The sequence below is a fragment of the Coregonus lavaretus genome, assembly GCF_964263955.1.
Source record: "Coregonus lavaretus genome assembly, chromosome: 2".
NCBI lineage: Eukaryota > Metazoa > Chordata > Actinopteri > Salmoniformes > Salmonidae > Coregonus > Coregonus lavaretus.
Window position 1 is genome coordinate 20,885,213 of NC_139989.1, and position 9,835 is coordinate 20,895,047.

The window sequence follows — 9,835 nt, forward strand, 5'->3', positions numbered from 1 at the left end:
TCAGATGATAGGTTGACTTTGTACACTTCTGTCATTCCCCCCCTACCCAACCTACTGTTGGGCTGGGTTGGCCTGGGTCTACAGTCATTGGATGAAGCTGTCCGGCTGACCTGGTTTTCACCAACCTGCCTGGAAGGTTTGAGCTGGGGGGGGGTATTTTATGTTGGGTAGATGGTCTTTAAGAACTATCAAACTAAACAAGGCCTGCCTGTTGAAGTAGGCCTATGTAAACCTGCTTAATCGGTATGACTATAGAATACGTTTGTTTCGTTTTCAATTGGATGTTTTGCTCACTTTGTTTGAAGTAAGTCACTGGTTTGCGTATCCTACTCCACCCTTCCACGAATGCAGACAGACTGCATGAACGCAAGCGCCAGCATCTTGTGGCTGTCCTGAACGAGGGGGCGGGTGGGGTGGCGTCGCGTCATATCGCCCGCCTTGCTCCCATTGGCCGACACTACTCACCCGACACAGCTGTGACTGTTTTCTGCAGAGGAAGCCTGTCTCTGCTATGAGGTCTGCGGTTAGGAATGATATAGAAGCTTTTCCTCTCTCACCCAAACGATGATGTGACTTAACAACGTGATAACAGTCTGAGAGCAGCAAAACGCACAGCATTGTCGAGGTGCGAATGAACTAAGTCGGCTCTCGCTCGATCAGACAGTGGGAACGTCTGGAGATCAAGGTAAGAAGAGATCGATTATTTCTGCTTTGCTATTGCCAATTGATAGGCTAATCATAGTAAGATTGTGGCAAAGGTCAGTCTAGACAGTAGACACCACCAGTCTTAGATTAGATGCAATTTAATGAGGCATACCTGTGTTAGCTACAATCTAATAACGCATCTGTTGTTCTCCAGCGCTGAAGTGGCAAATGCCAAGACTAGAAGAACACTGCTGGAGTCGCTCCTGTACATCGAGGGTGGAATCTAAGAATTATTCTAGGGAAAACTGGGTCGAATCGAAGGCTGAAGAAATGATGTCAATTATCACATCAGTGCTTAGCAATGTATACGGCTCACTGCACAGTGTGCAAACAGCAAACTTGATCAGACGGGGTCTCGTCCTTTTCACCGTGGGAGTCTTTCTTGCATTGGTGCTCAACTTGCTACAGGTTCAAAGAAATGTGACTTTGTTTCCCGAAGAGGTGATGGCAACTTTGTTTTCATCGGCGTGGTGGATTCCCCCTTGCTGCGGCACGGCAGCTGGTGAGTTGTCACTTTTCCTAAACCTATAGGTTATCTTGAGTTTATCATTCTGTATGAATGAATGAGGTTGTTATGTAGGCCTACTTCTAATTTGGAGAAAGGAATGTGAATTGGGCTTTTAAGGGGGGTGCTTGTGTGTTTCATGATGCCATTATATTCTACTAACTACAGCCTGGGCTACATAATCATTTACAGTTTCTTCCATCATTGTTATTGTCCTATATATCCATTATGTATGTGTTCTCGCAGCCATGAGGCCATAAAATGATGAGTGTTTTGTCTGGGAAAAATATACAGTAGTATTTATATTGCCCTCCATTTGCTCCAATAGGCTTCCCTAGAAACAGCCGGACATAGAGGGTCATAAGGGGTGTGCTGTTTTTTCATTGGCTGCTTTCATAACGGGTGAGCTGTGGAGGCGGTCCATAATTGGCTGTTGCCTCGAACATGCCACTACCGAAAAAGAGAAACAAGGAAGTCGTGTGCACTGTGCAGTCAGAATTAAATAAATGATTTTCAACACCAACCCCTCCCCCATGTTCTTAAGAAGTAGGCTACAATGATTCACACTTAAAATAAATAAGAATGTCAAAAATGTTGGAGACTATTATCAGTCGGTTGCAGACATGTTTGTGCAATTACTTATAAGAGAGAAATAATCATGTGCCTGAAAGTGAAAGTAGAAAGCAATCTTGTTGTTTGTTTAACTTATGTCATGTTTTCCCCCCAAAATTGAAACTCAAATGCAACATTTTCAAGCCCTTAAAACAACATGAGCCAGTTTGATTTGTATGTAGGCTATTCAGTGATGTACTAACTCAAATCTTCTTTCTGTAGCTGTTGTTGGCCTGCTATACCCCTGCATCGACAGCCATCTAGGAGAGCCCCACAAGTTCAAAAGGGAATGGGCCAGTGTCATGAGATGCATTGCAGTATTCGTTGGCATCAACCACGCCAGTGCTGTATCCTTTCTAAACAACAACAATGTCACAATGTGCACTCTCTCATGTTAAAGCTGTCTTCAATCTAGAGAAGGACTGACACATATTTACACCAGTGATGTTTATCACGTCCAGAGCTTAAACAATGATGTTGTGGCCTAATAAATGTGTAATACATAATTGAGTAACATTCTGTGATTAGTTTGATATACTCTGTAGCCTTTTGGGGGCCCTAAGAAAGATTTGGTCGGGAGGCCCCCCCCCCCCCCACCTCGCGGGCAAAACGTGTTAATGCTCCCCTCTTGGCAGTGGATGTTGTTAATTTTTTAGTGCACACATTTCTTTCCTGCAATTCTACACATTTTGCCATGGGGTGTAGAGAAAGTGTTGCAGTTTTAAAGGACATTTTCTGCAATTCTTCACATTTTGCCATTACTTATTCCATGTTCATATGATATCTGTGTGAGATGGACCAACAAAATCAATGGGGGCCCCTGAGCACATGCCCTGTGTGCCCGGTTGGTGAATTGGTGATGATTAGGCCTACTGCAAGGTTTAGATAGCTGGCTAGACTACCTTACCTAGAAATCTAAAAAATGTTAGCTGACATGGGCTAATTGAGTGACTGACATAACAAGTGGAAAACTGCTGATGCACTACCAAATTTTTGTAAGTTGAGACCCCGACGGAGTTCCTTTTAATTGGTCGAGGGCCCCCTAGCGACCTCTGGGCCAAACGCGCAGCATGTAGTCTGCGTATAGGAAGAGGTGGCACTGTACACTCCACTGTCGTTTTGCTACTTTTACAGCCTTAAAGGCAATTCATCTAGTGTCAGTGTCAGTGACTGTCCCAACTGCATTCCTGCTTGTTTTGACTCCTTGACATACTTTCCAAGTATGTATGGAACTTACAGTTGCTTCAAACATACACTGCTTGTGCCACCCACACTTCGATGCAACAGTCAAACAAATACAATATTTTATTTTTTATTTTATTTTACATATTTTAAGTGATTTTTTTACTGAGCAGATACTGAGAGAGGATCACAGTAGGGAAAGATAGGGAGAGGTTGTGTCAAAGGTCAGTAGGCCAGATTGGAACCTATGCAAACAAATAGTCATATTTTGCCCTTAACTGCTCCATTTCACAGAAACTAGACTTTGCCAATAATGTCCAGCTGTCCCTGACCCTGGCTGCCCTGTCCCTGGGACTGTGGTGGACGTTTGACCGCTCGAGGAGTGGCTTCGGCCTGGGCATTGGGACGGCATTCCTTGCCACCGTTATCACACAGCTGCTGGTCTACAACGGTGTCTATCAGTAAGTCAAGTCACGCTTTAATTTTTCCATGTTACACTAAGAGCCAATTTATGCTTGATCCAAAAATGTGGTTGGAGACTCCGTATGGAGGGTGTGACGCAATTGCGGCGCCTCCGGAGGTAAGCAGAGGCCAAATTGAGCTCTACTGCATCGCTGTGCGCCTCCCAAATCTTGTAACAATGCGGAGGGCTCCGTATAGCCCCTCATTGAAATTATTGGTTGATGGTAGGTGGTAGGTGGTAGGTGGGGGCGGGAGGTCCTGTATAAACACAAACTCACTTCCTTGACAACTTCCTTCACAACAGCTCTTCTCAACAGCTCTGCACTGCTCTGCGAGGCGCAAGAAGTATGAATGCCCTGACTTCTGCAGAGGCCGTATCAGAGTAAATGCTGCATGGCCAATGCAGATGTCGGATTGACCATGTAGCATGAACTGTAAAAAATGCATGGATAGGATATTTTGGTGACATCATAATAATAATAATAATAATAATAATAATAATAAATGCCATTTAGGAGACACTTTTATTCAAAGCATAAATTTTTCGTATGGGTGGCACCAGCAGGAATAGAACCCATATTCCCGACGTTGCAAGTGCCATGCTCTACCAACTGAGCTACACAGGACCATATTATTATGTTATTATGTTATCTTTTCGTGGACATTATGGTATCATTACTTACCTTATAGTTTGAGTACAGCCAGTGAATCAAATTAGGTGTCTTTTTAAGAAAAGATGTCTATCTACTTTGTGAATGACATATTTAAGTATATTTTATGGAACTGGTCCCAGTCACCTGATTGATTCCATCAAAGAGGATCTGACAGATGAAATGAAAGCAATAATTTTTTGTCCCCCATGCCTCCACGCCTAATTATTGGCCCTCCTACCTGCCTATGTGGCACCTCTTGAAAAACGTCCTGGGGAGAAGGAGCACTCGGTTGCTTCAGCGAGGGACTTATAAATCAGCGAGGGACTTATAAAGAGCTGAGTTCAAAAGGCCTCCACAGCTTCTGTTGAGTGAAGGGAAGAGAGAGAGATGAGATAGAGAGGGAGGAGAGGCAAGATTATTTTATATATTTTTAATAATGCTGCTTTTCCCCCTTCTGTGTTTAAGTTGCCATTCCTGTTTTAGGACTTGACACGTGTCTTATTTGGGGCTATATTTGACTATTGGGGCAAATAGTTCATTTAATTTGATGTATTTTCTCCCTCTCTTGTAGATACACGTATCCAGACTTTCTGTATGTGCGCTCTTGGCTTCCATGCATATTCTTCTCAGGAGGAGTGACTGTAGGAAACATAGGACGCCAGCTAGCCATGGTAAGTCCTGCCCCCTATTTTCTTTGTCAAATTCTGCTTGTTTGTAAGCACATGAACACATTGACACAGCACATTGACATGTTCATGTGGTACAAACTTTTGTGAGAGAAAAAGCCTGACACCACAATGTCGGCTATAATGCCTTTATCAGGTGTACGCCCAAAGTCTGCCCTTATTCTGTGTAGAGTTCTTCACAGTCATGTCCATTATTCAGTTTGACTCAGTTAAAGTGTGAAAACAGATTAAGCATGTTGTTTTGTTTTTCACAGTAGCGAGCCAGTCTTAAAGCCAGTCCTAGAGCCAAATGTACCAAAGGGTCATTTGCAGCTTGTTGTTTTTGTTTGATGGGGTTTGAAATGTTGGCAGTTGGCACGAGCCCTTGCTTGCTCTTTCTTTCTTTTTTCCTCCCTCTCACTCTTGATCGCTCTCTCTCTGTGAGATGGATTAAGACTGTTTAACTTTCCTTCGGTCTTTTGAAACGTGCATCTTGCTTCATGTTTCTCGATAAACCAGCGATTGAACTGTTGAGAAGCTGACTCATACTTTTTTGATATCTGACAAAAAATATATAAAAAATACTCCACCCAGCTTTTTGTGCTTCCAAAGGTTTGAAATGGCTGAAATATTGTCTTAATAAATAACATTATTGAAAGTGCTAAAAGCAATGTGCTGTTCCTTTAGTCCTTCATCAGTAGCCTATATCTGTTTATGGAGCCAGTTATACTGTATATAACTGGTTGTATAAGGCCAAATAAATGAACTGAACAGAGCCCCTGTTCTAAGTTTTGTGATGTATGTTCTACATATGCTTAGCACATGAGTGAGTGCTCTGACAGGATGATCTAAATCGAGAGGAACGGGGAAGTGAGAGGGAGCACTTTTTCTTCTAGACTGTATACAGTTAAGGGAGGCCTTGAGGAAGGAATATCACATTTTACTACAACCCCAACGTAGGATCATCTTCTCACAGCTGTGCCTATACATAGGACCCCATGATCCACTGTAGAATAGTCCTATAGTCTACCGTAAAGAACGTAAGGACTCAGAACTCAGCCTTAGGTAAAAGTCATCAATAATGTTATTCTCCAATCCCCATTGTGGATGTTACCACAGTGTGGATGATACACTGAGTGTACAAAACGGATCCCGGGTAGCAAGGACCCATAACAAGTAAACAAAACATTAGGAACATGCTCTTTCCATGACATAGACTGACCACTAGAATCCAGGTGAAAGCTATGATCCCTTATTGATGTCACCTGTTAAATCCACTTAAATCAGTGTAGATGAAGGGGAGGAGACAGGTTAAAAAATGATTTTTAAGCCTTGACAATTGAGACATGGATTGTGTATGTGTGCCATTCAGAGGGTGAATGGCCAAGACAAAATATTTAAGTGCCTTTGAATGGGATATGGTAGTAGGTGCCAGGCGCAGCGGTTTGAGTGTGTCAAGAACTGCAACACTGATGGGGTTTTCACGCACAACAGTTTCCCGTGTGTATCAAGAATGGTCCACCACCCAAAGGACATCCAGCCAACTTGACAACTGTGGGAAGCATTGGAGCCAACATGGGCCAGCATCCCTGCGGAACACTTTCTACACCTTGTAGGGGCCATGCCCCAACGAATTGTGGCTGTTCTGAGGGCAAAAGGGGGTGCAACTCAATATTAGGAAGGTGTTCCTAATGTTTTGTACACTCAGTGTACAATTAAGCAATAAGGCCCGAAGGGGGTGTGGTATATGGCCAATATGCCATAGCTAAGGGCTGTTCTTTTGGATACAGCCTGGATACAGCCCTTAGCCGTGATATATTGGTTATATACCACAAACCCTAGAGGTGCCTTATTGCTTTTATAAACTCGTTACCAACATAATTAGAAGAGTAAAAATAAATGTTTGTCATACCCATGGTATACGGTCTGATATACCACGACATTCAGCCAATCAGCATTCAGGGCTCGAACCACCCGGCTTATAATATAATAATATATGCCATTTAGCATGCCATTTAGGAAGATGCTGTTTACTGATATTGATAGAGACGTTGTACATTATATTTGAACATGGGGTTCCCCTCTCTCCCTTCAGGGTGGTGTCGAGAAACTGCACAACGACTGAACAGAGATCAGCTGAAGAGGAGCGAGAAGAACGACAACCAATATGGAGAACCAGCGTAATGGAACCAAGTCTGACATCATGGGGAGAGACATTTCAGTTTGAAAGAAAAGAGACTCTCATTATTTTTTTACTACTTTTCTGTGCATTATAACAAAGAGCTAGCCAGAATCTCCTTTACCTAACGTGCCATGACTTCTGCACCTCCTGGTGGCCAAAAGACCTTTCCCCCATTCCTGTTCGGGTTCCAGATAGCATTAGGTTAGAAGTTAGCCGCTATGCTATCCTTGTTAGGGTCCAGATAGCATTAGGCTAGCAGTTAGCTGCTAGACTATTCCTGTTAGGGTCCAAATTGCATTAGGCTAGCAGTTAGACGCTATGCTATCCCTATTAGGGTCCATGTAGCATAAGGCCAGCAGCTAGCCACAAGGCTATCCCTGTTTGGGTCCATATAGCTTTAGGCTAGCAGTTAGCCGCTAGGCTATCCCTGTTTGGGTCTATATAGCATTAGGCTAGCTTCTAGCCACTAGCTCCTCACTCACTATGGCAGGACAGTATTTGACCTTCCAGTTCTTCGAAATGAAAAGTTAACTGGTTTCAGAGTGAACTATTTGCTTTTTGCTGGTGTGTGCGTGCACGCGTGCTTGTGGATGTGTACAGGTCTTAACAGAAAGACGAGGAAAAAAGGTGGTCCTAAAGGTTTGCTTTTTTGTTATGCCCGAGTACACAATTACCATAAAAGGGAAACGTTTCAGAGCTGTGCAAAAATGTCTGACACTCACAGAGACAGCGACCAGCAGTATGTCACCGATGACATGTATTGTATGTTCCCAATATTGTATGTAATTAACCAAAATAAGTATTTATCTCTGAGAAATAAGAATGCCAACACCTATAACCCCCAAACCAAATATACGTGAGATCACATATGATGTGACCATGTTTTGAACGACTGTACCATGACGCTACAATAAGTTAGCTTATTCATAGTTGCAGTAAAATAAGTAATGATAAAAAAAGGCACCTGAATGTGATCGGGTGTGAAAGCTCACCTCTTGGCTGACTTCCTGGACATGGTGTGCCACATGGAGTTGACCTATGACCCCTCAAATTAGTATATGAATGGTTGATTTTCCATTTTCCAGACTAGGCATTAAAGTTTGGGAACATACATTAAGAGAAGGAGAGAGCACAGGACATTTTTACTACGGCCTTGAGGATTTGCAATCTGTGATTGCCTTTGTATTATACAATTGAGTGCTTTTGTCACTACCATACCAGTTCAGTTGTATTACTTGTACATAATTATATATTGCTTACATGTATAAATGCTTCCCTTTATAATCAGACAGGTATTACCACACTAGACCTATTTAGTTCGATAGTTGGGGGTCTAGAGGAATAAAAGTGCAATTGCATATATACCTGAGCCAACTATTCTTCCGTATTTATTATTTCTGAAAATGGTTAAGAGGTGAGACTCTGTGGAATTATATGCAGTGTGGATATAGAAAATGAGCATAAAATTAGCAATAACAGCAGTTTTTGTAAAAACAAAAAGTGTCAGAAATTACTTGCCTTCTTAGACTGTATACCGATGACTATTCTCACCGTGAGAAGACAAAAAAACATTGTGTCAAACCGTTTGTAAAATCTCGTAGTAGTTCAATATTAGTAAATGGGAAGACAGAGGGGTTGGTTGGTACGCCTGGTTCGGTTTGAATCTTTGCTCAAGTTCAGGGGTGCATGCCAAATGGCACCCTATTCCCTATAGGTGGGTTAACTAACCGTCACGAAAATGATGTGGGTGCTTCCATGGGGCAGAAGTCAGCGTGTTATTGTGATTTTGAATGGCCAGATTGCTAGCAAGAATGACAAACTGGGTGAATGGGCAAGACAAAATATTGTAAGTGGCTCGTTTCAGCTCGTTTCATCTTGTTCTTGAGGTGTTTTGATTGATTTCATGTCAATGCTAATATGGCTAAAATTTGCTAGCTAGCGCTAGCTAACCAACAATTGTAACGGTGTATTTCAGAGACAACAAATGCTCATTGTGCAAATTTATTTATGTTTTCAATAAACATTGTAGATGAAATATAGCTTACATGTTGTCAACAATCTAAGCCAACCCCGTCTGTTTTGCCCCCTAGTTGCGCATGCGTCGGTTTTGTTGCTTAACAACCAACCCGTCTATATAGTGCACAATTGAACAGCGCCCATATGGACCTGGTCAAAAGTAGTGCACTATATAGGGAATAGGGTGCCATTTGGCAAGCAGTCCTGGTGTGCTGCTAGGAGAAAAGGAAGCTTTATTATTGGGGTGGTTGAAGCACCTATTATTTCAATGTGTAGAGAGTGAGGGTGAGTGTGTGTTTCTTTTATTTCAGCTGTGTATCATTTTTATTACCTTGAATCCAAGTGAAAATAAAAGAACTCATAGTGATATGTGCATATCTACTTTGTTGTGCCCACATATCTTAGCAGAATGAAATCAGACAGATACAATATGATTTCTGTGCACTAATCTTTTGAGCCCAATGCATGCAGTATTTGTATGAGAGTTTACCCCTTTGGTAACGTTACCATTGGAAAATGTAATTGATACAAACAGACAAGGTATGCAAATGACACCTTCCTAAAAACACCTTCCTAATATTGAGTTGCACCCCCCTTTGCCCTCATAACAGCCTCAATTCGTCGGGGCATGGCCCCTACAAGGTGTCGAAAGTGTTCCACAGGGATGCTGGCCCATGTTGGCTCCAATGCTTCCCACAGTTGTGTCAAGTTGGCTGGATGTCCTTTGGGTGGTGGACCATTCTTGATACACACGGGAAACTGTTGTGTGAAAAACCCAACAGCATTGCAGTTCTTGATACACTCAAACCGGTGCGCCTGGCACCTACTACCATATCCCGTTCAAAGGCACTTA

The 9,835-nt window shown here is 42.5% G+C and overlaps 1 protein-coding gene across 2 annotated transcripts; it reads left to right on the top strand.

The window, feature by feature from the left end:
- Positions 1–472: 472 nt before the first annotated feature.
- On the top strand, positions 473–9,349 carry LOC311143327 (insulin-induced gene 1 protein). Of its 2 annotated transcripts, XR_014614406.1 has the most exons (7): positions 473–685; positions 860–1,207; positions 2,045–2,169; positions 3,299–3,465; positions 4,691–4,790; positions 6,880–8,648; positions 9,166–9,349. XR_014614406.1 is itself a non-coding variant. In XM_084179160.1 (6 exons), the coding sequence occupies exons 2-6, from the start codon at positions 874–876 to the stop codon at positions 6,907–6,909; spliced, it is 756 nt and encodes a 251-aa protein (XP_084035286.1). In that variant the 5' UTR covers positions 473–685; positions 860–873; the 3' UTR covers positions 6,910–9,349. The 2 variants fall into 2 exon arrangements, 1 of the variants encoding a protein (XP_084035286.1); XM_084179160.1 differs by having other exon boundaries at positions 6,880–9,349.
- Positions 9,350–9,835: the final 486 nt, after the last annotated feature.